This window comes from Mixia osmundae, assembly GCF_000708205.1.
Source record: "Mixia osmundae IAM 14324 unplaced genomic scaffold scaffold_11, whole genome shotgun sequence".
Taxonomy (NCBI): Eukaryota; Fungi; Basidiomycota; class Mixiomycetes; order Mixiales; family Mixiaceae; genus Mixia; species Mixia osmundae.
Genome location: NW_014575553.1, coordinates 363,429 through 387,193, shown reverse-complemented (window position 1 = coordinate 387,193; position 23,765 = coordinate 363,429). Strand labels below are relative to the sequence as shown.

Genomic DNA, 23,765 nt, shown 5'->3' with positions numbered 1-23,765 from the left:
TATATAGACATGCATTGTTCATCAAAATTCCACATACGTATTTACGAAGTGATTGTTGGTAGTAACAGGTAAGTCTTCGAGCTTGATATCCCACAAATCGGACTCGGATGGTATTGCCAAATGCTCAAACTCGGTGATGATGGTGTCCTTTCTCGCCAACGGCTGACTCTCCACTTTTCGCTTCTCACTTTCGTCCTGATCAGACTGAGGTGATTCTTCCTCGAGATCAGTCGCTTTGCCCCCACTGAGCTCTGGCGTGTCCTTGCTAGACACTGGCTCGTCAGCGTATGACGCATCATCGATGAAGAACGCAAAGTCGAGTTCCTCGGCGGGCGGATTTGCAGTCTCGGGCACGGGTATAGAAGGTAGATGGCTCGTCGAAGCCTTGGCCTCCTCGCCGCTACTTGACAGCACGTCGAAGCGGAGTGCGAGCTTGCTTGGATCTTGGACGGCAGGCGGCAGATGCATCTCGAGAAAATCAATGTCAGTCGCATCGCTGTCCTTCGCAAACGCTGGCAAAGTTATGTCGAGCGGCGCCAGCTGAGTCGGATGAGCAGCAAGCTGTGCAAAGTCTGCCATTGCACGATCTGCGTAGCCAATTGGATCATTCTCGGCTTCGTCTTGCTCTCGCTTTCGCTTCGCCACGGGATCCTCATTGAATGCAGGTACGCCTGAAGCGACGCGAGCAATCTGTGCAGCGGCATCTGCTGCCATGCCCGTCTCCACGCTGCCTGCCGCATCAGGTCGAGTGGCTTGTTGGGCTAGCTCTTGCTTGACTTCGGCCATGATCTCTGCGCTCGTTGGGAACTTTTTCGAGCCTTTGGGCTTCGGCAGAGCCTTTGTAGCGAGCGTGCCCTTGGCAGATGGCTGCCGACGCAACATCTTGCCCGGCGAGGAAGGCTGTCGAGCTGGGGCAGGCGATCGGGCTTCTGCCGGACTGGATGCAGAGATCGTCAGGGGCGAGGGCATTGCACGCGGCGACTCGGCAATCGACGTGCCTGTTAGCGTACGACGCTTCGCCATGGGCGGCGGTTGCAAGTCCTCCTGTCGAAGTGATGGCCGGATGTTCTGAAGCATTGCTTCGCGCGAAACTTGATCGTAGACACTTGGATTTGGCCTGACGAGCTGACTGGTAGCAGAAGGCGGTCTGGCCGGTGCAGACTGCTGAGACGACATTTGCGACTGATACTGCTGCTGTTGCTGAGGTGGCGGCGGATGCTGCTGTTGCTGCTGCTGGTTTTGTGGAGCAGCTTTTGCTAGGGCCTCGACATACGGCCTTAGACCGACGGCGCATCTCGTGAGTTGATTGCGCAGCGATTCTAGATCATGGACCTTCATGATGTACCGGTCCTCATTGAGCGCTTCTGATTGATCGCTGTACATCGTGATCTGCACAGATGTCAGCCCATTCCACCTGCAGCAGACACATACGAACGAGAGAAATGATCCGCTTGGTTGCGGTCTCTACGCCAACAGTCGCGTGGAAGATTGCCAGATGCTCGCGCACGTAATTGACCAATCCGAGCATGCTAGCAATTGATGATCGTATAGCCAACCGATCCTCTGAGGATGGATCTATCTGCTGATAGCGCACTGCATCGACTGTCAGCACGAATAAGCGCGAGCGCGCATATCGAACCTTTATCACGCGCAGCGGCAAGCTGTTGGACGGCCTTGCTGGCTTCAACTATACGCTGATGATCTGGCGGAACCACTGGGACCGCGTGCTGGGGCGGGGGCGGCTGCTGTTGAAGCTGCTGCTGCTGCGGCTGCGGCTGCGTTCGCTGCTGCTGTTGCTGTGCCTGAATCTGCTGTTGCTGCAGCTGCAGCTGTGGCTGCCCAGGCTGCTGGCCGTAAGACCCGCCTTGCTGCGAAGAGTTCTGCGCATTCATAGCAGAGGCGATCGCCAGATTTTGAGCTGTCATGGGCTGTTGTCCTTGGCCAGCCATCACCCGTTGGCGGTAGGCCTCAATTTGTGCGGGCGCAATGCCCATGCTCTGGAACTGCTGTGCTGTATAACCAGGCATCTGAGGCTGCGCGTTCGCATTTGAGGCGGGCTGCGGGTTGACGCTGGGCAAGACAGTATTCTGACTGTTGTACAGCTGTTGCTGTTGCTGTTCTTGGGCAAGACGTTCTTGGTGGGACCTGAGCGTTCGCGTCCAGCCTTCTTCGTAGTGCTTCAGTACGTTGACGTAGACTTGCGCGAGCTGCCGAGTGATCGCATGCGCCAGAGCTTGATCTTGGACGCCCTCGTAGAGACCTGCGGCAGCAGCGACCATATGCCAGCCATTCTTGCGCTCGACCTGCTCTGTGTCAGATCTCATACACCAGCCCGTAAAGTAGATGGCTCACCTGCTCACAGCCGCCTTCTTTGAAGACGGCGCAAAAGACGGCATATAGGTTCACACGCCGGCCTTCGATAATGGGTGGGCCGGTCAGTGGCGAGCCGTTCTTTCGCATGAGTTCTGTCAAGCTCGAGATGAATATCTGCTCCGAGGGAAGTCCGGTCTGTAGCATCTGAGCCATGGCCGAAGGTTGCTTTTGCATTGGCATCTGAGATTGGCCGTAGGCGGGCTGAGACGCTGTAGGCAGTCCTTGGGACGATGCACCAATCGCAGGAGAACCAATTCGATGTTGCTGTGAACCTGCACTCGACCCAGGCCGATTGCCTTGCATAGCAGCTGCAGCAGCGTCTTGTCGAAGCTTGTGCAATTGAGCCGTAGCATCTGCTTGCCTTGGCGCGCCAGATTGGGAGGAGGCGCTACTGATGAACGAAGGCGAGCCAGTCCGAGCCAATGCGATATGCGTAGGTGCCATGGGATGCTGCGCCTGATTTGACGGGTTCGCAGCAGCAGTCATTGCCCTTATCTCATCGGCTTGCTTGCGCAGCATGCTGAGATGAGCAAGCTGCTGAGCAATCGCCTGCTGGCCACCGCTAGCGTTGACGAATGCCATGATGATGCCGTTGAGCTTCGTGGCAGTAGCACGCGTTTGCATCATCTGTTGTTCGACCTGATGTCGCTCTTGTGGATTCAGCGGCCGACGGTTGCCAGGAGCAGTAGCGGGAGTCAGATTGGTTTTCAGGAGCTCATCAAGTGCCTCTATGCGAGCGTTGACGCCCCGGAGACGATTGAGGTTCTGAACATACTCCGAAAGGCCACTCGCTTGCTGTTGTGATATAGACGGCTGCGGTCGCTGCTGCGAAGGACCGGCCTGAGCTCCTGTCGGCATGTTGCCTTGCTGCTGCTGTTGTTGCTGCTGCTGCTGCTGCTGCTGTATGTACAGTTGTTGTTGTTGTTGTTGTTGCTGCTGCATCTGCTGCATTGACGGTTGTTGCTGGGCATGGTACGGTTCAGAGCTTGCCGCTGGGGTCGGGTAAGGAGGAGCAGTATTGAAAGGCTGAGGCTGTCTGGCTTGCTGTTGCTGTGGTGCTATTTGGGCTTGCATAGGTCTCTGAGCTTGCGCCTGGGAGGCTAGCCGTTGCTGCATCATCGCCACTTGCTGCTGGAGCTGTTGGTTTTGCTGTGCTGACGGCGGCCTCGGCTGCTGTGCAGCTTGCTGCTGCTGTGTCGGTCTGGACATCTGGGGCGTCATATTGGCAGCTTGCTGGGGAGCAAAGTTGTACGGATTCGAGCTCGCAGGGAGCTGCTGCTGTCCGAGCTGCTGTTGTAGATGCTGCTGTTGTTGCATCTGCATCTGAAGCTGTGGCTGGGACTGGGCGTAGGACTGTAGGAATTGACCCCGACCAGCTTGAGAGAGCGCGTTGTACTGTGACTTGAAAGCAGCGGCAGCATTGGGCTGTTGTAGCTGTCCGGGCAGACTGGCCAGATTGCCGAGTAACGCGTCACTGCCGGGAGCCATCATAGCATTGCTTGGCTCAGCAGGCGCATTGAGCATCGCATTCGGGTTGAACTCGTTCTGGTCTGATCCAGGCTGTCGTCTGGCAGGCGGCATAGCCAGCTGAAACGGTTGAGCAGACATGGCGTTCTGCTGAGGCACGCCATAGAGGCCTGCTTGGCCAGACTGACCGTTGAGCTGGAGCTGCTGCGCTTGCTGTTGCTGGTAGAGACCCGCAAAGTCTTGAGACATGGCGTTGTTGGGCTGCATGGCTAGCTTGTGGTCGCCGCTAGACGGCTTGTGAAGCAGGGTGCAGAGATAATGAGATGCAAGTCATCAAGCAATATGAGCCAAACGATCGTCTGCGCTTCTCTCGCCAGCGCTCGTGTGCCAGAGCTCTGCGTCAGTCGGATGCAGGCACAGTCTGACCGGTGACCGGTGACTCTGACTATGGAACGCTTCCTATTGGTAGCAAGTTGTGCCGAGCTACTGCAGCCTGACAAAGAGCCAGGTGCACGGAGGTTGTCTGCGACTGTCCGTGTCACTCGTGTTGGAGACGAATGAGGTGCTGCAGTGAGACTCGCTCTCACATTGTCATGCTGCCTCTACTGGCTATATGCCCTGGGAAAGCGTGCTGAGCCTATTAGCGAAGACGCCACGCTCTGCCCGTCTTCGCGACCTCGGGCGATCACTCTCAGGGATTTTCAGAGGCCGATGCCGTCATCCGTGCATGACAGCTCGTCCTGGTGCGCTCTGGACTGTTCACGTCTCCATCACTCGCTGAGGCTGTGTTCAACCGTAGATTCTGCTGAAGCGTTCAAACGTGCGCACGGTTTGGGCAGATTTGCAGCTGACTTTCAATCTCCCGTGCCCGTCGAGCAAGTCATTCGTGAGCTGGAGGAGCGCGGCATCATCACAGGCGCTCGCTGCACAGTCGATGAGTCGCGTCGAGGCTACATACGCTTCATAGGACCTCTCAGAATGAGTCGGGTGGACAAGGACAACGCGCGCCGTGATAAGGTGCACGTGTTCGTTGGCGTGGAGCTCGACGAAAAGACAGGCAAAAACGACGGTTCTCTGATGGATACCGAGGCTGGCGAAATTGTCCGGCACTTCAGTTGCGAGATGCTCCGCGGCTTGTTTGTCGCGCCGAGCAGGATCACACTCGGCGCGCCCGAAAAGACAGTCATCGAGGAAATGCTCGACGATCTCTCTGATCTGGACGAGTAGGCTCTCTGAATGACGAGAGATCCAGAATGTTGTTGTCACAACCGAGCATGCATTGAAAAAGCGAGCAATGTCTATGCAGCGCTCTTGTGTCTGTGCATACGTCCGTACTTGAGCGACGTATCCGCTTTCAAAAGAAAAAGGACGCACAGTTGCCACGCAGCAGCGATAAATGGAATCGAGAAGCCCGAGACGAAGAAGACGGCCACCTTTGTCGCAAAGGCCGGCTACATCGCGCCCATGTCAGCCTGTCCATGCCGTGTAGGAGCATAGGAGTCACCTTGTTGGTATAGCTGAATGGCATGTTCTGTTCAAAGCTTGCCTGATAAGCACATGCACACAGTGATGACTGGACAGACTCGTACGTTGTTCACGGTGTTTTCTGAACGAGAGATCGTCAGCGTGTGATCGTGCAAGGTGACGCCTGAGGCTTACCAATGTGCACCGATCGAGCTGACATCCGCAGAACAGGCTGTCTGCTTGCTAAAGCACTCTGTCGCAGTGCATTGCGAGCGATCATCTGCATCTTGCTGTAATCTCAAAGTCGGTCAGGGCGACGTTGCAAGCAGACTCGCGCACCCAGATACGCTTGAATTGACTGCCGTCGAATCAGACAGCAAATCGTGGTCGCTCAGCACGATGAGCTTACTCACACGCCAAGCAGGGCGTCTGGCACCGCTATCAAGGTGCACGCCATTGCAAGCGCACAGGTCAGCGTCAGGCCATCACGGACCAGCCTTCAATGAACCGTCGGGCAATCTCTTTGGCGAGCCACACTTGCCGCCCGGCCAGAAGCGAGAGAGGGAGTCCTGGGAGCTCATGTACTACTGGATGTTCTTCGGCGGAATGGCCGGTATCGGCATCGTCAAGCTTTACTCGCAAGATCGCTCGTGAGCAGCTGCCTGCCTGCGTATGCAGTCATTTGTTGACCGTCAAACCACAGGATTGTGAGCTGGGCTCGCAAGGAGGCTGCCATTCGTATGGAGGAGCGAGGCGAGACGCCGACGTATGACAGCGTGGACGCAAAGGTCAGCTCGCACCTTTCAGTGCGCGTTTGACCCCACTGACAGACTGTGCAGCCCGCGTTCAAGAGCGAGTAGACTGCTCAGGTTGTATGCATCTCGCGCAATTGCAGGGCTTACGTGCATGTAGACAATGATGCTATGCTGCTACTATGCGCTACATGGGTATCGAGAGAGTGTCATGAAGATATGAAGGCGAGAGGGAACGCGTCTATTGTGCTTGCCAGAATGTCGAAGTACGATTGGCGTCTTCATTGGGCTCGGCAGGCTTGCTGAGCACCGAAGCAGCCGACGAATAGATTGACGCCTGATCGATCATCGAGTTGCGGTAAGGGTTCATCGAGTTGCGCGAGGAAGCCCTGGCTTGTGTGACCGTATCGACGGAGTCATTCACGCTGCTCTGACGGGATGCACTGCGAACGGGCGGCAACGTTGAAGCAGATGAAGCTGCCCGACTGACGCCCGTAGGATTGTTGAACAAAGTCCGCATGGTTGTCGATGAAGAGTTGGCCTTGCTGAGTTGGGGACGAGCGCGAGCATAGGCCAGCATGGCCGCGTCTGGCGTCTGAATACTTGCAATCGAGCCGTTTGAGGCGCTGTGGGTGAAGCGAGGTACGCTGGGAGCGGTAACATCCAAGTCGCCTTCCTGTCCGTCGTCGTCCATGAGATCTTGCAGACGACGGGGCGCGTTGGCCTTGATTGGCGAAGCCGGCTCATGCATCGAAGTTTGCTTCTTTTCCGGGCTCGTCTCGAGATCTTGATCGCCACTGATGACAAATACGGCTGGCTCGCCACTGATCTGATGTCTGAGCGAACTCGAAGCAGACTTTGTAGGCTTGTGTGTGCGACGATCGTAGGCTTTCGTGGCGACTTCACTCGATTGAAGCACACTGGGCGAGTCTTGCTCCGGCGACAGATCACGCAAAGCGCGATCATCCGTATTGGGAGTCGAAGCTGATCGTCCATGGGAGTTTGTGGGCGAAGGAACGAGATGGAACGTCTTGAGATTCGATGGACTCGATTTTTGACCTTGTTTGTGACCTCGACGAGCGAATGAACCGGGTGCCATACCGCCATTACGACTTTCGGTGACCGAATTGGCAAAGCTGACACGAGAGACGCGATCGCCCTCGCCGAGGAAGCGAGACTTGCGAGGAGAGGGCGAAATTTCGTCTGCTGTCGATTCAGGACGGGAGGGAGTGTCCAGACCGGGCGGAATTGCAGCGCCAGAGCCGAAAACAATGTCGGCTCGTTTCTGTCGCATATTGCCCAACTTACCCGGCGTAGCACCTTCTTTCGCCGAAGCGATAGATTGACCGCCGAACGAAGCACGATTCGAAGCGAATGCGTAGCTCGAGAAGGGTCGCGACTTTCGCTGGGCTGAGCCCGGTGTAGAGTTGAGCAAGGTCGCCACGGAGATGGGACGTGAGCCACGAGCGGTGAGAGGGTCGAACGCTGGATTCCAGCCGGGTGTAGCGATTTGAGACATGCGATGATCCACGACTGCTCAATGCGTCAGCGACTGTCGCAGAGTATCACACGGGCAGAATCACATTGAGACCAGCGTTCGCGCTTGTCGATGGTCTTGTAGCGCGTGAATCTGAGCCAACCGAACACAACGACGACAGCACTGTCCTCTGGGTCAGCTCGAGATATGGGAGAGAAAGCGTCCGACTCACAGAAGCATGGGAAGACTGACGGCGACGCCAAGGCGGGGACCCGTCAATGCCGTGCCGGTCGCGTGAGGATTGGAGATGTTGTCAGTCGTGGGGGCTTCACCTGTTCCGCTCGTGGATCCTTTGCCATCGTAGCTCAAGCTGAAAGTCGGTCCGAGCGGGTTCGTGGCTGCAATGCAACGTGATGAGCCTTTGTTCTCCCTCGACGAGGATGGGGAGTGCTTACTATCCCAGATTTCGTTACCCGAGTCAACAATCTGGAGCTGGAGCGTCGTCGTCCCTGCCATGGTGTCGTTCCACCAAGCAGGCTGGATCTGGACAGACAAATTGCCAGTCAAGCTAGGTACCTCGATCCATGCATGCACAGGACCGCCTGCGCCAGAGCCCTGAGCGAGCGAGGGCGCAAAGAGATAGATGTCGACCAAGCCAGGATTGGAAGCATCCAGGCAGCTCGGATCCCACAAGAGTGTCTGGGGCGCATTGGCGGTGATGGTCTGGTCAAGCACGGGTGAAGTGTAAAGCGCCTGGCCGATACAAGGCGAACTCGTGGTCGATCCTAGCGCTGTTTGGCTCTGCCGCCTGACGAGACTGCGTGATTGGGCCATTGGGGTTCGTTGTGAGAGGTGATAAGGAGTGTGAGCTGTCGAGTGGACGTGTGTTGACGGCTGAAAGGGAGATTGCTGCCTTGTGTTTTGTACGAGATCCTGTCTTCTGGCGGGCAGCTCCGACTGGCCAAGTGATTATGGCGAAGTCGTCTGCAGGCCTTGCCAGTCGTATCCTCGGTGTACGAGCCGGCGCAAGCTGTCGCACAGAGAAGTTTGTCTTGGGCAATCATCGCGAGCAGGTTGACGTTACCCCTTTGCATCACGTGATCAGATCCTGCCCTGGCATCTGGCGGGCAAGTCTCGACGACGTGCCTGAGAGGCAAGGCAAGATGGACGAGGGCTTGGCCGATCTCGAACGGCAGTTCGCCTCGCCGAGAGACTCTCCCGCGCCCGAGCCAGAGACGTCTGCACCTTCAGCTGCCACGGTAAGTCCCTCTTTGGAGCGAAATGGTCAGACAGCTCAGACGAGCTTGTTCAGCGTCCCGAAGCACCTGAGACTTCCACAGAGGGCTCAGAGAGCGCTGTGGCTGCGCAGACGAGTCTGCAAGAGGATTTCGTCGAGCCAGGCAAGCAGGAGGATGAGCCAATGAACGAAGCAGCCGACTCTGCGCTGGAAGAGCCAGCAGCATTGGAGTCAACGCCTGAAGCTGGCGTGACAGCATCAACGAGTGCGACAGAGGCAGCGACCGATGCGTTCCTGGACGGCCTCGGACCTGCACCTGCGCCTACAGCTTCCCAACCTGAGCCTGAACCTGCGCCTACGCCTGCGCCAACAGAGGATATCACTATGAACGAAGGCGCACCATCCCAGCCAATCGACAAGACCCTCTCGACTGCCTCCTCGGTCTCTGATGCACCGCCTGTCCAGCCTGCTAGTGAGACAGACCCCGACACAGTCTCGAGAGACGCAGCAGAGGCACTCAATCATCTGCAAAGACTGGACGAACAAGAGTCTCGCCTTGCCAAGCAAGCTCAAGCTATAGAATCATCACGATCAGACTCGCTCGAGACTCGTCTGGAGAAGCTAGAATCACTCTTGCTCCGTCAAGAAGTAGAACATGAGCAGGCTCTCCACGAATCCCGCTCATCCTCTCTAGCTTTGTCAACCCAGCTCGAACGCGAGAGAGCTCAGCTCTCGACAGAACGCGCGGCTAGAGAAGCTGTGGAGACGAGCAACGCTCAGCTTCAGCAAGATCTGCATGCTGCTCGGACAACTTCACGAACAGACGATGATGTCCAAAGGGCAAACTCTGAAGCGCTCAGCTTGCTCCAGAACGAGAAGCGAGACTTGCTTCGTAGCATCAGCCAGGCGCAAGAAGATAAGCGCGAAGCGGAAGGCATGTTCAGCGAACCGTGTCTCGACTTAGGCTGATCCCGTACACCTTGCTGACAGAGATCGCCAACCATCTGAAGGGCCAGCATGCCTCCGTCTCGGCCTCTGTCAGACGTCTAGAGACTAGCTTGGCGGATGCCATCGATGCCGAGCGTACTCTCCAGCTGTCGCTGCAGAGCAAAGAGAGCGAACTACAACTTCTCCGAAGCGATCGCGATTACTACAAGACCGAGTACGAAGCTGGCGAAACGCGATGGACCGCGTGGAGAAGCGAAAAGGCAAGTCTCAGCTCCCGATCTCGATCTGGCGCTTTGCATGACTGACTTGGTATGGACACGTGCAGACGCAGGAAGTCGCTCGACTGCAGAATGACCTAGAAAGTGCTCTGTCTCGCGCGGCAAACGCAGAAGGCACCGTGACCTCCCTGCGGAGCACACTCACGCATACTCAGACATCTCTCACCGACGCTCTTGAGCAATGCGCCGAGCTCAAGTCGCAGCTCGTCGAGTCCGAGACTGGCCTCAAAGCAGAAGTAGAGAGTCAAGCCCATCTGATCAATCTGCTCGAGAGACGCGACGCAGAAGGCAAGAGACGTGTTGAGGAAGTCGAGCAAGAATGGCATCAGCGCCGTGCTCAGATGGACCAAGAAACAGCCCGTCACGCCCAACAAATCGAAATCGAACGGACAAAGCGCACGGAAGCGGAAACGCAACTAGTAGAAGTCAAGCTCGATCTCGAACGCTTCACTCAGGGTCGCTTCGCAGCTATAGAGGACGCTGGTCCGAGCGGTCTGACGGTCGCGGCCCCATCTCGCTTCTCATCATTCTTCTCATTGTCACCAACGGGGGCCCTGACTGCTAAGCTGCAAAAAGCGGGCAAGAGCTACACCGAAGTCTACGCCGAATTCGTGCGCGTGCAAGACGAGCTCCTGCGAGAGCGTGCCGAGACCAAACGACTCGGCGATTGCTTAGCTCAGATCCTCAACGAAATCGAAGAGCGAGCGCCTATCTTGCGAGAGCAGCGTGTAGAGTACGAACGGACATTGCGCGAGAACGACCAGCTGGCGACCGAGCTCGCGCGCACACTGGCCGATCGTGATCGCTCGGAGCAAATGGCGGAAGATGCCAAGCTAGACAATGAGGCAGTGCGTCGCGAGCAGGCGCTTCAAAAGCAGCAACTGCACGATCTGGGACGACAAGTCCGTGCTCTATCGCGCGAACTCGTATTGCGTGAAGATCCCAATATCCGGACGCGATCGAACGGCGACATGTTCGACGACGATGAAGAAGCGCTCGAAGCAGACGAGGCAGATGCGCAAAATGTCATCAGTGCCAACTTTGTCACCTTTAGAAGTCTTGCCCAATTGCTTGCGCAGAATCAAAGCCTGATCAAGATCGCTCGCCGGCTTGGTCAGCAGCTTGATGAGGGCGAGCAACGCATTCGTGCAAACCTTTCAGAGGAGGGTACGGCGGCGATGCAAGATGCACACAACGTGATCTTGCAGCTCAAGGATACTATCGAGTCTCAACGCGTCAAGATGAGCGGCTACATTCGGGAGCGGGACATGCTGCGCACAGTTCTAGCACAACGTGGCAGCTCGTCGAATGGCACCACTGACACTCAAAAACCCCCCCAGACAGATGGAGACACAGTCAAAGCAGAGGAGATACAAGCTAGCTTCGACGCATATCGAACCGAGATGCACGCCGATCAGCAAACGCTCCGAGCGGATCTCGAGCGAACGCGTCGTGAGCTAGCGCAAGCTCAAATCGCTGCAGGAAAGGCGGCTGCCCAGGTTCAACTGTACAGCGAGCGATATAACGTCTTGCTGCAGACCAACGAGATGCAATCGCGCGAGATCAGCCAGCTGACCGATCGGTGGACAAAGCTCGAGACTTCAGCACGCCATCAAGATCGGATCGCAGTAGATACCAGCGAGCAGCTGCTTATGTGCCGCGGCCAAGTGTCGACCCTGCAGCATCAGAATAACACTCTGTCGGCGGAGAAGGAAGTTTGGAAGGCAATCGAACAAAGACTGACAGAGGAGACATCTGCCTTGCGCTCTGAGCGTAGCAAGATGTCATCTACCCTGGCAAATCTGCAGGCGTTGCACAACGAGCTCGATCGCAACGCGAGCGAAACTCGCTCTCGGCTCGAGACAGCTAATGCTCGACTTCAGACACAATAGTGAGCATTTCATTCTCCCAAACGTGCTTTCACTAACCTTCGTGCAGTGATGACGCTCGCTCGCGACTTGACAAAGAGCTCGAGACCTTCAGAGGTATGCTCCTGCGCAAGGAAGCAGAGGGTCGCGCGCTGCAAAATCGCGTCACCCAATTAGTGAGTTTGCGCGTCCTCTTTGGCTGATCTTGCTGAAAAATTGCCAGTCAACCGAGGCAGCTGCCGCCCGGGAAAGCTCCGCTATAGCCACGACATCTGCCCAGCACTTGCAGACGCAAGTCGTTGAGCTTACAGCCCGACTCGAGTCTCAACAAGAGAAGCTCGACGTTTACGAAGGCCGCTCGAAAGCCGCACCGTCTGACAATATGACGCCTGAGCAAGCATTACAGATGCAGCTCGCAGAGCTGAGGTCAGTGACATCGAGCTTAGCCTACGCTATCCCCGTTCTGACATTCGCGGGCCGCAGGGGGGAACTGCGTTCGACGCAGCTCGAATTGCAGAGAGCTCGCGGCAACGCCAATCAGTTCCAGGCGATCAGTCAAGCTAGTGAAGAGGCTCTCGCGACCCTTCAGCAGACCTATGACGACTACAAAGCCGCGAGCGACAAAACGCTGGCGGACCAAGCGGCAACCATGCAGACACTGCAAGATCGCGTCCATTCGCTTGCCAGCGATCTCACAGCTGCCAATAATGCCAATTCGGAGCTGCATCAGCAACTCACCACTAAGCAGCAAGAGTGGGACCTTCTACGGCTTCAGCTAGACGAACGCGTCCACGCTGCAGACGCGAGTGCGAGTGCCGCCATGCAGAATTACGCTGCAGCGCAGCGAGACGCTGTGGGGCATGCGCGAGCAGCACGCGAAGCTCACGCCAAGTACGAGCAAGAGCTCGTCTCGCATGCCGAGGCTATCAAGGAGAGCTCATCCCTGAAGGCCGCACTTAAACGAGAGCGCACTCGCGCTAGTGCGCTACTGCTCGAAGTCGAAAATGCCAGGGTCAACTCAGCAGCATCGACCGAAAGCTGGACACAGCAAAAAGCCGCACTCACGAAGGAGGTCCAGGAGATCCAGCAGAGGTGGGCAGGCACTTCCTGCTGCATGCTTTCACTGACACACCGCGCGCAGGTGCTCTGATCTTGCCGATCAGAACACGCTCCTGCATGAACAGCTCGAGACCCTCACGAAGCAGACCGTGCAGCTCGGCGCGAGCACCTCGCGTCAAGGAACGATTGAAGATGACCCTGACGCCAGTATATCGTCCGAAACGAAGACTGTATCAGATTTACGCGAAGTCATCCGCTTCATGAGACGTGAGAAGGAAATCAATGACCTTCAGAGCGAGGTCGCCAAGCAAGAGCGCTCGCGACTACAGCAACGTCTCGAGCAAGCGGAGAAGCAACTCGACGAAGCACGCGTTTCTCTCAGCGAGGAGCGATCTCGTGCCGGCGATGCTGTCACAAGCAGTGCTCAGCATACAGAGCTGCTCGAAAAGATCAACAGTCTCAACATTCTACGCGAAAGCAATGCCACCTTGCGCGACGAGGCTCAGCGCAGTACTAAGCGCGCGAATCGACTACAGACCGACTTACTTGCCGCACAAGGCACAATCGGTCCACTGGAAGTGCAGATACGCGAAGCTGCTGCCGAACTCGCAGGCCGACAAAACCAGATTAAGCTGCTCGAAGAAGACAATGCACGATGGAAAGAACGCACACAGCAAATCTTGCAGAAGTATGAACGCATTGATCCGGCAGAGTTGCAAGAACTCAAGGACGAGGTCGAGAAGCTCAAGGGCGAGGTTGTCCAGATCTCTGCCGAGCGCGCTAGTTTACAGGAAGCGCATCAAAGAAGCGCAGAAGAAGCAAAGACTGAACGCGATGCGGCAGTTGCCTCTGCGAACGACAAGTTTGATCGGCTGCGCTCGCAGACTCATGCTCGCATTGCCGAGCACAACAGAGCATCCCTCGAGGCCAGGGAGGAGATCAAGTCACTTCGAGAAAAGGCAGATGCTCTGCAGGCAGCTCTCGCGCAGACCACCACAGCACTAGAGCAAGAAAAGAATGCCAACAAGGAAGCAAGCGCTCAAGCAAACACTGTGGCTAACGATTCTACCTCTCGCGTCAAGGAGCTCGAGACAAAGACGGACGAGCTAGAAGCACAGATCAAAGGTCTCCGAGAGCAAGCCGCGCAAGCCGAGAGTAAGGCTGCAGAGCAAAAGTCTGCATTCGACGCAGCGCAAGCCGAATCGCAGAAGCTCATCAGCGCTATGAAAGCGGACGGCGTGAGTGCGACTTTCTTTGTCATTGATAGCTGCTGACGCAATGAACGATTCACAGCGACGATTCAAGCAGACCATTTCAGATCGTGATTCTGAAGTCGCTCGCTTGCAAGGCAGCCTGACGGAGGCCCAAGCAGCCCAGCAGGCTGCAAGCGTGGCACAGGCCGAAGCGGCAGTACAGCCTTCACCATCGGGGGCTGCGACGCTGGAAGATCTCAAGCTCGCTGCTGCTACCGTCAGCGCGCCGACCGATCTGGAGGAAGGCGCAGATGCTCAGGACGCTCTACAACAACGCATCAGTGAGGCGCATGCCAAGATTGAGCAGGAACGCAATGCTGCAGTACAGGCAGCGATCGCGACCGCAACCGAAGCACTCCGTACTCAGATGGAGCAGGAGAAGTCAGACGCGCTGACGGCAGCAATAGCCGAGGCCGAGAGAAAGGCAGCCGAGCTCACTGAGGCAGCTCTGATCAGCGCTCGCACTGAGATCGGGGCTAGTCACCAGAAAGCACTAGACGAGGCTGTCGCAGCGGCCAAGGCTGAAGCGACAACAGCGCCGGCAAGCGTCAAAGACATTGCTGCAGCTGCTCCGGATGCAGCAGAAATCGAGCGATTGGTTCAAGCTAAGCTAGATGAGGCATTGGCCGCTAAGTCGAAGGAGAGGGAAGAAGCACACCAGATTGCGCTAGCAGAGGCCAAACTCGAGGCTGAGAAGACAAAATCAAAAGCAGTGCAGGAAGCAATCGAATCAGTCCGGAAAGAAGGCGGTCTGAAGGACAATCTCGCACAAAAGCGACTGGCCAACGTCACAAAGGAGCGTGATGCGCTGGCGATCAAGGTCAAGACGCTCGAAGACGGCTCAGCTGGCACCATTCATGGCGAGACTTCAGCTGCATCGGCAGGAGAGGCCTCCACGTCTGCCTCTACTCCGCCGGCTGCCGCCCCAAGTCCGCCCAAGACACGCGCGGCAGCTGCCCGAGGTAGCTCACCTGGCAACATCAAGGGCCGGGGTAAAGGCCAATTGCCGGCTGCGCCGCAGGCAAAGGGACCGTCCGCGCCGAATCTGCTGAGCATCAGGGGATCCTCGGCCGCTGCACGCGGCAGGGGCAGAGGATCGGCGACTGCTGCGCTGAGCTCTGCGATCACGGCTGCGAGCACAAGCGCTGCTACTGCTGCAGTGCCGCCTGCTGCTGCCGGTGCGACACCCCCTGCTTCTGCCAAACGAACAAGGGAAGAGGGAGATGATGCGAGCCAGCAGGAAGGGAAGCGGCCAAAGCCCTGAGGACGGCAGCTCTGTATGAATGATGCATCTCTCGTCGATGGACTACCGCCTTTTCCTCGCATTGTTGCTGCTCACCGAGCGAGCATTGCCTCGAGATGCAGCGTTTGCGCTCGCTCTCGTTTGTGTCTGTTCGGCTGCCTCATCGCCCCCACTGAGCAGTTTTGACAGGCCGCCTGCAAAGTCCATGTTCTGGGCGGCAGCGAGGTGACCGTGCATCTTGGCCTGATCTGCCTGGACGGCGGCCAGGGCTTCGGGATCGAGCATTTCCTGCCATCGCGCGTGCGAGTCAGTCATGATCATACTGTCGCAATCGACGAGTGCTTGCCATGAGTTTGGGCAGTCCGAGGACCATGAGCACGCTTGCGCCCATGATGAGCATCATGGGATTGCCCTTGATCAGATTGATGATATTGAAGCCTTGCTTGATCGCTACATATTGAGGCCGGCTCTGAGCCTGAAACTGGATGGGGTGCCCGAGAGAGGGCGAAGAGGATGGCAAGACATGAGTCAGTGTGTGATGCTTGACCGTCGGCGCGCTCGCTTGTGCGTCAAATTCGACGGTGTACTGCGTGTTGGTACTTCAGGCTTGCCTCGACGGTAAAGGGGACGGTACGTACTTCTGGGAAGGTGAAGTCGAGCGAGTCAACAGAGATGATGTATCGTCCCGGCGCAACGTCTTGTCTGACATTCTCCGTAGCGTGATCAGCAGCAACGTGTCACCAGTCTGGCAAACTGACAAGCTGAACGAGCCGTCTCGCCTTATGAGCGTGGAGCCAGCTGCGCCATAGTCGAGCAAGACGGCGGTATCGTAGCTCAGAGCATGTGAGCCTGCAAGCCAGGAGGCACGCTTGAGCGCGAGCAGGGGATGGACGTAGATCCCCACGGACTGTTGAACAGGGCGCCGCTGACGATCGTGCCCGAGAGGGTCAAGGCGGACGTAGAGGCGAGCAGGCACAGGCAGCAGAGGCTGCTCAGTATGCGTTGCATCGTGGACCTTGCCAGGGCGCCGGGAGGGGTCGGACGTTGTCGCGTGTGTGTGTGGGTTGTAGTCTGTCAAGCTGTGAAGTCGAAGGCAAGTCGGGTTGGTCAGCGCTCGATCGGCCAGAGATGGGCCACGGGTCAGACAAGCTGTAGGTCTTGGATCGACGAGCGAGCCAGGAGGTTGACTGACTCGTGTGTGCAGATACATCACTGTGCGTATGACCTGCAAAGGGACGCTCCATCTACTGACGCTGACTCGACTGTTTCGATCGTGCAGCACTCAGAGGCAAGTCCTACATGTCTCCATGAGATTGCCGAACTCATTCACAGAGCGGCTGCAGTGGACAGGCGAATTTGGCGATCATTCTGCCGGTTCATCAGGCGCAAAGGCCAAGCGACAAGCTGGCAATTATGCAAGAGTACGCCGCCTTGCTCTGCCTCTGTCACTCTGCGCAGGCTGACACAGATCCTCCGCGTGTGCAGCTACCCTATGACTGCTGTGCGCTCTCGCTCAAGCCCTTCGATATACCCATGGCCACCCTCAACGGCACAATATACGATCTGACAAATGTCAGTCGGCTTGCCGCGCCTCCGTCACTGCCTCTGATCTGATCTGGCAACAGATCATTCCCTACTTGCGCAAACACGGTACTGACCCTGCTACGGGCGAGAAGCTCGCGCCCGGCGATCTCATCAAGCTCAACTTCTTCAAGAACACCCAGGGTACGCCCGCTCCTTTGCCACAACGCGTACGCGCCTCAACAATAAGGTCTGACCGATCCCATCAGGAGAGTACTTCGACCCGGTGACTTACAAGATCTTCACTGAACACACCCCGCTCGTCGCTATCCGCACGTCCGGCAATGTCTTCTCGAAGGAATCAGTCGACAGACTCAACGTCAAGCCGCGACACTGGAATGATCTCGTCTCGGACGAGAAATTCACAAAGGACGACATCATCGTCATACAAGATCCGCACAACCCCGAGCAGCGAGACTTCTCCCAATTCCATTACAGGAAACACGATCTGAGCTTCACAGATGAAGGTCCGTCATGGCAGTCTATGACTCGTCCCAGAACTTGACTCGGACACTGTTGAGCAGACATTGCGGCAGCGAAGCAAGGCCTTTCCGGCATCAATGTCTCTGCAGTCGGTGGCGCGAATCTGCTCTTGCGCAAGGTTGCACGGTCTGCGCCTGCCATCGAAGATGTCCAGCCTGGTCCTGCAGAGGCGCCTGCGAATGTGAGATGCGTGCTCTGACGGAGACTACGGCTGATCTTTCGCTACGGCTCTGCTCAGAACGCTGTGAAGCAAGGGCGCCCAGCTACGTCGACCAAAGTCCCGTATAACGCGAGCGCACACTCGACCGGCAAGACGGCAGCCTCACTCACTTCGACCGCCTTTACCGTCTCGACCAAGACAGAACGCGCTCTGATTGACGAAGAAGAGTTTATGTTCAATCAGATCAAAGGCAAAGGCTACATTCGCATCACCACCAATCTCGGCGCACTGAACGTCGAGCTGTTCTGCGATAAAGCCCCGCGGACGTGTTACAATATGCTCATGCTCTCGAGACTGCACAAGTACGATGACACGCTCTTCCATCGATCTGTGCCGGGTTTCATGATACAAGGCGGCGATCCGACGGGCACTGGCCGGGGCGGCGATTCATTCTGTAAGTCTTGCGTTTCCTGTGGGGCCTATTTCCGCTCATGCGATCCGAAAGGGGGACCGCCCTTTGCCGACGAATATGGCTCAGCCAAGGCGCTCAAGCACGATGACAGAGGGATACTAAGCATGGCCAACCACGGTCCGAACACAAATACTTCCCAATTGTGAGAAACTGCTTCCCGTGCTGATTGACTTGGCTCACATCGAGGACAGCTTCTTAACTTTCAAAGCGACACCTCATCTCAATGGCAAGCACACCGTCTTTGGCAGGCTGGTGGGCGGACAGGATGTGCTGGACAAGATGGAAAAGATTGCAGTCGAGAAGGATACAAATAAGCCTCTGAGGCCCATCAAGATCATCGACGTAGCCATCTTCAAAGATCCCTTTGAAGAATACAAGGCAAAGCTCGAGAAGCAACTCGCCAGAGATCGTGCGGCCGATCCTGCCGAGGCTCGCAAGGAGCGCGATAAGGACAGAACGACTGTATTTGGTACTCAGCTTGGCGAGAAGGCTCTGCCCGGTCAGCCCGAGAAGACTGCCAACGGCTTCGATCTCAGTAGGCTCGCTCAACCCAAGGCTGGCGTTGGCAAATACCTCCAAGCTAGCACAACGAAAGCCAGCAGACCATTGCCAGACGAGATGCAAGAGCAGCCTGCGAAGAAGAAGCGATCAGGAGGATTCGGCGATTTTTCAGCCTGGTAGATCGATTGTCACAGCATGTTGATGTATCACACTTTGCACTCAGTCTGAGCTTGTCGACATCCCGACGAGATGAGAAGACCGCTTGCTCTGCATTGCGTCATTCTGCAAGTCACTAAAAAAAAGGGGGTTTGCGTGCACCAAGAATACGGAAAAGTCCATGCGTGTGTGCCCGGTAGTGGCGCCATAATCTGAATAAATCAGCGATCCTGATCACATCGTGATTTCATCTCAACGATCTAGCCGGCGAGTCTTTTCTGCGCAGCCGGCATCAGCTCCAACGATGCCAGTGCTCGAGCCGACCGACCGACTACAAGCCGCCTGAATGACCAAGCTCGCTCTCATCGACGTCATCGAGCTGGTTGGTGACACTGAGACGTTTCCTCCTGCCGTCGCTCATGCTCGTCGCGTCACTCGCAGCGTAGCCGCCATAAGGGGATTGATAGTACTCGTGAGAGTTGGCAGACGAGCCGAAATCGCCGACTTGACGATCCTCGGGTGCGCCCATCGAAGGTGCAACCGAGCCCGATCTGTAATCCCGCCAAGGCTGGGTCTGTTCTGCATATGCGCCCGCCTGGGGATCGTAGTGAGCTCCACCGGCAGCCTGAGGAGCGCCCCAGCCCTGATGCGAGGATTGCGTGGGGGGCGAGTGACCCGAAGCAGAGGTGTCGTTGTAAGCTGTGCCATAGCCGTTGCTGCTCGAGCTTAGCTGGCGTCCATGGAGACCGCCTGCAGCTGCGCCCATGGCGCCTGCACCGATGATGGGTGCAAGTGTCTCTTCGCCATCCTCTCCCATATCGATGCCTGCACGTCCTGTGGGTCTGACGGCAGTGGGATAGAGTGCAGCCTGATCATCCGGATTGGAAGCGACTTCTGGCCATTTGATCTCATCCTCCGAGGGATTATATCGAAGAGCATTTCTCTTCCGCCATCTGGAAAGGCCAAAGAGGAGCAAGCCCAACAGTATGAGTGCACCCACTATGGCCACAGGGATGGCAATAGCGAGTGTTGTGCCTGTTGACAGACCGCCGGAGGAGCCAGAGTTATCGCCAGTGAGTGAGGCACTCGACGTCGCGGCTGCACTGGGCGTGCTCGTGTTGGTCGTGGTGAGTGTGCGTGTCAGCGTGCCTTGCACGATCTCTGTTGTGCCGACGACGGTGGTAGGTGCATAAGTGGTCGAGGCGCGTGTATCGCTGGTGCGGCTTGATGAGCTTTGTGCGGCCGTGCTGGAAGCAGCAGCAGGAGTCGTCGTCGTGCTACCTGCAGCCGCTGGATTGGAGCCTGCCGATGTCGACTGTGCTGTTGTGCCGTCGCTTGTGGGCGATGTCGTGGGACTTGTTGATGGCGTTGATGACGAACTTGAGACCGCGGAAGTAGCGGCAGCAGAATCCGCTGTAGTTGTGACAGAGCCATCGGCTGCAGTGGTGGTCGTCGTGCCGGCGTCACTGCCAGCATCTTGCCGCTTCTTGAGCGATTGTGGGCCATACTTGGCGTATTTGCTCGCGAGCCGCTTCATGTCAGCATTGATGACGTCGCTGCTTGTCGACCACTTCTTGCCCGTCAAGTCACGGCGCTGAAGACGCTGACGGCGCCCGCCTGCTTCGGATCCCACCATGGCTATGTACAGGTCTCAAGAATCGCTTTGTTCGCACAGAGAAACGCTTGTGGCCAAACGATTTTAATCGTTGTTTTGTTCGAGAGACAATTCCGGAAAATCGATCGTCGAAAAAAAAAAAAAAGGGGAATATCATGCAATGCGCTATGGCCCAGGGAAGTATTCCAATGAGCCTTTTGAGCTGCAATGTTCTGCTCAGGACCCCGTTCGAGATGCTTGCGGACTCCAAGCATCTGAGCTCGCTGTGGAGGGCTCGCGCGCCGGACTGCTTAGCAAGCATTCGGACGACGATCGCAATGTTTGGACAGATCATGAGATCCGCACTGTTTCTTCCTACTGCCGGATCGATATCGTGCTCGTGGCATGCAGAGAAATAGCTGGTAGCATCCTATGTCGCGCGATCTGTCAAGGGCACGTACCGCACACCATACAGCTTGACCTGAGTGACTTTGCCATCTGCATCCTTGTCGATCTGATAGATCGACTGATCATTGGTGCCTATGGGGATGAAAAGCCTTCCGGGGCTCTTGAGCTGGTCAACGAGCGCTTGAGGTAGCTTCGGCGCCGCCGCGCCTACATGGATGACATCGTAGGGTCCTTCCGTCTCTACACCCTGACGACCATCTCCCGCTATCAGTCTGATCGCATCTGATTTGAGCTCGGTCTGATATCCGTCTCTGATGAGGTTCTCCCGTGAAAGGTCAACCAGCTCGGGAATGTGGTCAATACCGACGACGCGACCGCCTGGCGAGACGAGTGCGTTGAAGATGCCAAGCAGGTAGCCTGATCCGGAGCCGACATCTACGTGTTCCGATGAGCATGCGTAATGTCATAGTGTCGATGAGAGCACACCAAGCACGCGAGCGCCCGGTCTGAGGAAAGGCAAGACATTCTCGAGCGCATTGGCATGCATGTGCGGCGCTGTTATCGTCGCATCCCATCCGATAGAATACGGCGAATCCGTGTAGGCTTCCCTTGCCCATCGTTGTCTGTTGTCGGCGTCCGAACGGGCAGGGTTGAAGAAAGAGCCCGAGAGAATGGATGTGTTGAGGTAATTGAGTCGGTCGACTCGCTTCATGGCTTGCATGATCGCTTCACTTTGGATCAGCCCGTTCTTGTAGAGATTATCGATGAGCTCTCCGTTGCTCCTGCCCGAGCAGCGCCAAGCCATAGCAACCTGTTGCGACTCCCTCCACTTGGAGCGAGCTTGCCACGTCAGCAGGATGCTTTGGCACGTGCCTGACCAGATACGCTTGAATCCCGACCCTGCCTCACAACGCTCTGACAGACGCCGCTCATACATCTTGCCATGTCAGACTCGGTCAGCTCTATGATGACAGTCAGCATCGAGTCATGCTGATTCGAGAGCTTGCTGACAGGAGGACGGAGAGAGCCGCGTGGCTGTACTGCAGACGGCAGGATTGTGCGTGCCTTTGCGATCTCAATGCCGATCTAGCGTGCTGATCGATTGCCCTTGCGCTTCTGTCGGCTACAGTGATGCAAGGTGAGCTACTTGTGCTCGTGAGGTGCGCTCGAGACGATGCTGACACGCTCATGAACAGGTTCCCGAACACTGTGCGCTTCTTGGTCGGCGCCTTGATTCTGCTGGACTGACTAACCTTGCGACTGCTCTTCGCGGGCTCACAGAACGTGAGTTGTCGGGCTGCTGATCTGCTTTGCACAAGCTGATGGACGCTCCCAAACGCACAGCAATCGAAGCACTGCTGGCAAAACGTGAGTTTTCCCGCTCTATCAGCACGCCGGTGGAGCTCATCTTGCTCCGGCAGTACGTCGATCACAAGAAGTGTGTGAACACAAAGGGCGACGACTACAAGCCCTGCAAACAGGTATGCATACACTGTACACGGGTCAGACGACGCTGACAGATTCCTGTCGACAGTTCTTCCGCGCGTTCCACTCTTTGTGTCCGAGTGAGTCGCTTCCTTTCCCGGGACAATGCGCAGTGCTGACAGCTACGCACAGACGAATGGGTAGATCGTGCCGCCCTACGATCCTGCTCACGAGCTGACACGCAGCATCAGATTGCACGCTGGGATGAGCAGATTGAGAACGGCAAGTTCCCGGGCAATCTGGAGAGGTAGATCGAGCCACCGCCTGTCGTCTATTCCAAGAGCCGCTCAGGTATCGCGAGTGTGCGGATCCATTGCAGCTCTATTGCACTCGTGTGCGACAACAACAAAACGTCATGAGTGGCAAACTTGTGCGGACATGCTATCACTTTTTGAGCTTGAGCCACTTGGGTACCTTGGCAGGACCTCCGCTATTGCCCGATGACCTCGGGACGGTCTGTTCTGGCTCGACTCGAAGTTGCTGGGCAGCAGGCTGGGCGGCAGGTAAGGGTAGAGCTTCAGCTTTGCTAATGAGCTCAGCTCGTATCGGCGGGGATCGATGTCCATCTGCGAGCAAGATAGTCATATCAGCGCTTCCGACGGTGCAGGCGAGCTTCCTGCTTACCATTGAGGTCTTCGTTCGCAAACCGGATGTAGAACACGCTCGCGGGCACGAGCTCCAATTGGGCGAGCGTCAATTTGTTGAGAGACTCGTCATCCAGACTGAACACTCTCCGTGGCGGTGTCTGATCTGTGCAGCCGAAGCCGACTTCAGCTCTGTTTGTCTGGCCTGATAGGCAGAAGGCGACGCACATAGATAAAACGGCTCAGACCGGTTCACGTCTGACAGACTGGATCGCGTGAAGTCGTAGACCTCCTTGAGCGTAGCAGAAGCAGACAACGTGGTCTCTATCTGAGTACGATCGCCGAATCGTATGCGGATCTTAGTCTGCATCAACCTCAACCAGATGAGCGCAGAAAAGTCTAAAGTCTTGCGAGCCTGCCTGAGTCCATCTCCGTTTGGAAGCAGCTTCACGCTGTGCTTGTTGATCACGCAGCTTCTTCGTGAGCAGAGGTCCGCCCGTCAGTCGTTCGCGCTGTCTTACTTGACCAGCGTGAGCTCGTTGCGCTTCCGCAGCCGTCGGCACGAAGTAGCTATCAGGCAAGTCATCTGCGGGCCAACATCCGCTCAAGCTCCGAGACGAGTCGAGGGTCTGATCGACTGCAAGGTACCTTGGGGAGCTTTGTAAGCCGATGTATCGCCCTCCAAGGGCTTGTACACCTTGATCTGCGATGGTGCATCGATCATGCTTGATGTGCCCGATGCACTTCCAGTGACAACATCTGCTCCTGCCGCGGCCTGGCTTGTGCTCGCAATCAGCTCATCTTGCGCTGTCGAGATCGCCGCAGTGCTCTCCTCCTGCTCCATCGAGTACTCGTCAGCGGCAAGTCGGAGTCGGCTCTCCTCGACATCGTGCTTGCTGACGCGACGAGGCCGACGATCAGC

At 56.7% G+C, this 23,765-nt stretch overlaps 12 protein-coding genes across 12 annotated transcripts; 5 read left to right on the top strand and 7 right to left on the bottom strand.

The window, feature by feature from the left end:
- Nucleotides 1-21: 21 nt before the first annotated feature.
- On the bottom strand, nt 22-4,107 carry L969DRAFT_96736 (uncharacterized protein; the record flags this gene model as incomplete). The annotated part of the gene is made up of 4 exons (XM_014710252.1): nt 22-1,389; nt 1,436-1,593; nt 1,640-2,303; nt 2,353-4,107. 4 exons carry the CDS (start codon nt 4,105-4,107, stop codon nt 22-24), a joined length of 3,945 nt encoding a protein of 1,314 aa, XP_014565738.1.
- A 419-nt stretch (nt 4,108-4,526) lies between these two features.
- Nucleotides 4,527-5,067, top strand: L969DRAFT_78980 (uncharacterized protein; the record flags this gene model as incomplete). Its single annotated transcript, XM_014710251.1, has 2 exons — nt 4,527-4,583; nt 4,640-5,067. The coding sequence occupies exons 1-2, from the start codon at nt 4,568-4,570 to the stop codon at nt 5,065-5,067; spliced, it is 444 nt and encodes a 147-aa protein (XP_014565737.1). The 5' UTR covers nt 4,527-4,567.
- Nucleotides 5,068-5,138: 71 nt separating this feature from the next.
- Nucleotides 5,139-5,590, bottom strand: L969DRAFT_19708 (uncharacterized protein; the record flags this gene model as incomplete). The annotated part of the gene is made up of 5 exons (XM_014710067.1): nt 5,139-5,157; nt 5,215-5,291; nt 5,345-5,371; nt 5,430-5,446; nt 5,500-5,590. 5 exons carry the CDS (start codon nt 5,588-5,590, stop codon nt 5,139-5,141), a joined length of 231 nt encoding a protein of 76 aa, XP_014565553.1.
- Nucleotides 5,591-5,703: 113 nt separating this feature from the next.
- On the top strand, nt 5,704-6,164 carry L969DRAFT_53617 (uncharacterized protein; the record flags this gene model as incomplete). Its single annotated transcript, XM_014710250.1, has 3 exons — nt 5,704-5,954; nt 6,008-6,092; nt 6,144-6,164. The coding sequence occupies 3 exons, from the start codon at nt 5,704-5,706 to the stop codon at nt 6,162-6,164; spliced, it is 357 nt and encodes a 118-aa protein (XP_014565736.1).
- Nucleotides 6,165-6,297: 133 nt separating this feature from the next.
- On the bottom strand, nt 6,298-8,627 carry L969DRAFT_96732 (uncharacterized protein; the record flags this gene model as incomplete). The annotated part of the gene is made up of 5 exons (XM_014710249.1): nt 6,298-7,589; nt 7,640-7,716; nt 7,766-7,931; nt 7,989-8,490; nt 8,613-8,627. The coding sequence occupies 5 exons, from the start codon at nt 8,625-8,627 to the stop codon at nt 6,298-6,300; spliced, it is 2,052 nt and encodes a 683-aa protein (XP_014565735.1).
- Nucleotides 8,628-8,661: 34 nt separating this feature from the next.
- On the top strand, nt 8,662-15,755 carry L969DRAFT_66527 (uncharacterized protein). The gene is made up of 9 exons (XM_014710248.1): nt 8,662-8,792; nt 8,846-9,704; nt 9,761-9,978; nt 10,044-11,887; nt 11,935-12,040; nt 12,088-12,290; nt 12,348-12,956; nt 13,006-14,161; nt 14,217-15,755. The coding sequence occupies exons 1-9, from the start codon at nt 8,697-8,699 to the stop codon at nt 15,438-15,440; spliced, it is 6,315 nt and encodes a 2,104-aa protein (XP_014565734.1). The 5' UTR covers nt 8,662-8,696; the 3' UTR covers nt 15,441-15,755.
- Nucleotides 15,483-16,427, bottom strand: L969DRAFT_96730 (uncharacterized protein; the record flags this gene model as incomplete). Its single annotated transcript, XM_014710247.1, has 5 exons — nt 15,483-15,707; nt 15,766-16,005; nt 16,058-16,121; nt 16,178-16,268; nt 16,328-16,427. 5 exons carry the CDS (start codon nt 16,425-16,427, stop codon nt 15,483-15,485), a joined length of 720 nt encoding a protein of 239 aa, XP_014565733.1.
- On the top strand, nt 16,120-19,046 carry L969DRAFT_90240 (uncharacterized protein). Its single transcript, XM_014710246.1, has 11 exons — nt 16,120-16,570; nt 16,624-16,633; nt 16,699-16,707; nt 16,763-16,840; nt 16,905-16,991; nt 17,045-17,144; nt 17,210-17,467; nt 17,525-17,664; nt 17,722-18,097; nt 18,149-18,257; nt 18,307-19,046. The coding sequence occupies exons 1-11, from the start codon at nt 16,548-16,550 to the stop codon at nt 18,794-18,796; spliced, it is 1,680 nt and encodes a 559-aa protein (XP_014565732.1). The 5' UTR covers nt 16,120-16,547; the 3' UTR covers nt 18,797-19,046.
- Nucleotides 19,047-19,103: 57 nt separating this feature from the next.
- L969DRAFT_19702 (uncharacterized protein) lies at nt 19,104-20,408 on the bottom strand (the record flags this gene model as incomplete). The annotated part of the gene is made up of 1 exon (XM_014710066.1): nt 19,104-20,408. The coding sequence occupies one exon, from the start codon at nt 20,406-20,408 to the stop codon at nt 19,104-19,106; it is 1,305 nt and encodes a 434-aa protein (XP_014565552.1).
- Nucleotides 20,409-20,532: 124 nt separating this feature from the next.
- L969DRAFT_90239 (uncharacterized protein) lies at nt 20,533-21,604 on the bottom strand. The gene is made up of 2 exons (XM_014710245.1): nt 21,261-21,604; nt 20,533-21,209 (listed from the first exon to the last, which is right to left on the bottom strand). Exons 1-2 carry the CDS (start codon nt 21,577-21,579, stop codon nt 20,797-20,799), a joined length of 732 nt encoding a protein of 243 aa, XP_014565731.1. The 5' UTR covers nt 21,580-21,604; the 3' UTR covers nt 20,533-20,796.
- A 113-nt stretch (nt 21,605-21,717) lies between these two features.
- L969DRAFT_19700 (uncharacterized protein) lies at nt 21,718-22,510 on the top strand (the record flags this gene model as incomplete). Its single annotated transcript, XM_014710065.1, has 9 exons — nt 21,718-21,729; nt 21,788-21,831; nt 21,904-21,912; nt 21,971-21,995; nt 22,119-22,142; nt 22,196-22,255; nt 22,309-22,339; nt 22,392-22,399; nt 22,451-22,510. The coding sequence occupies 9 exons, from the start codon at nt 21,718-21,720 to the stop codon at nt 22,508-22,510; spliced, it is 273 nt and encodes a 90-aa protein (XP_014565551.1).
- On the bottom strand, nt 22,467-23,728 carry L969DRAFT_90235 (uncharacterized protein). The gene is made up of 5 exons (XM_014710244.1): nt 23,492-23,728; nt 23,263-23,429; nt 23,072-23,207; nt 22,884-23,009; nt 22,467-22,825 (listed from the first exon to the last, which is right to left on the bottom strand). The coding sequence occupies exons 1-5, from the start codon at nt 23,685-23,687 to the stop codon at nt 22,644-22,646; spliced, it is 807 nt and encodes a 268-aa protein (XP_014565730.1). The 5' UTR covers nt 23,688-23,728; the 3' UTR covers nt 22,467-22,643.
- Between the last annotated feature and the right edge of the window lie 37 nt (nt 23,729-23,765).

Bases quoted from the DNA above. Each gene is read 5' to 3' on its own strand.
- L969DRAFT_90235 (XM_014710244.1), bottom strand. From the start codon at position 23,687: ATGGAGCAGGAGGAGAGCACTGCGGCGATCTCGACAGCGCAAGATGAG. The intron at 23,208-23,262 runs GCAGGCTCGCAA...AGGTTGATGCAG, and splicing joins CCAAACGGAGATGGACTCAG to ACTAAGATCCGCATACGATT. The intron at 22,826-22,883 runs GTAAGCAGGAAG...TCTTGCTCGCAG, and splicing joins TGCGAACGAAGACCTCAATG to ATGGACATCGATCCCCGCCG.
- L969DRAFT_66527 (XM_014710248.1), top strand. From the start codon at position 8,697: ATGGACGAGGGCTTGGCCGATCTCGAACGGCAGTTCGCCTCGCCGAGA. The intron at 12,957-13,005 runs GTGGGCAGGCAC...CACCGCGCGCAG, and splicing joins GTCCAGGAGATCCAGCAGAG to GTGCTCTGATCTTGCCGATC. The intron at 14,162-14,216 runs GTGAGTGCGACT...AACGATTCACAG, and splicing joins GCGCTATGAAAGCGGACGGC to CGACGATTCAAGCAGACCAT.
- L969DRAFT_90239 (XM_014710245.1), bottom strand. From the start codon at position 21,579: ATGGCTTGGCGCTGCTCGGGCAGGAGCAACGGAGAGCTCATCGATAAT. The intron at 21,210-21,260 runs GTGTGCTCTCAT...CGGAACACGTAG, and splicing joins ACCGGGCGCTCGCGTGCTTG to ATGTCGGCTCCGGATCAGGC.
- L969DRAFT_90240 (XM_014710246.1), top strand. From the start codon at position 16,548: ATGGGCCACGGGTCAGACAAGCT. The intron at 17,145-17,209 runs GTACGCCCGCTC...CGATCCCATCAG, and splicing joins CTTCTTCAAGAACACCCAGG to GAGAGTACTTCGACCCGGTG. The intron at 17,665-17,721 runs GTGAGATGCGTG...GGCTCTGCTCAG, and splicing joins CTGCAGAGGCGCCTGCGAAT to AACGCTGTGAAGCAAGGGCG.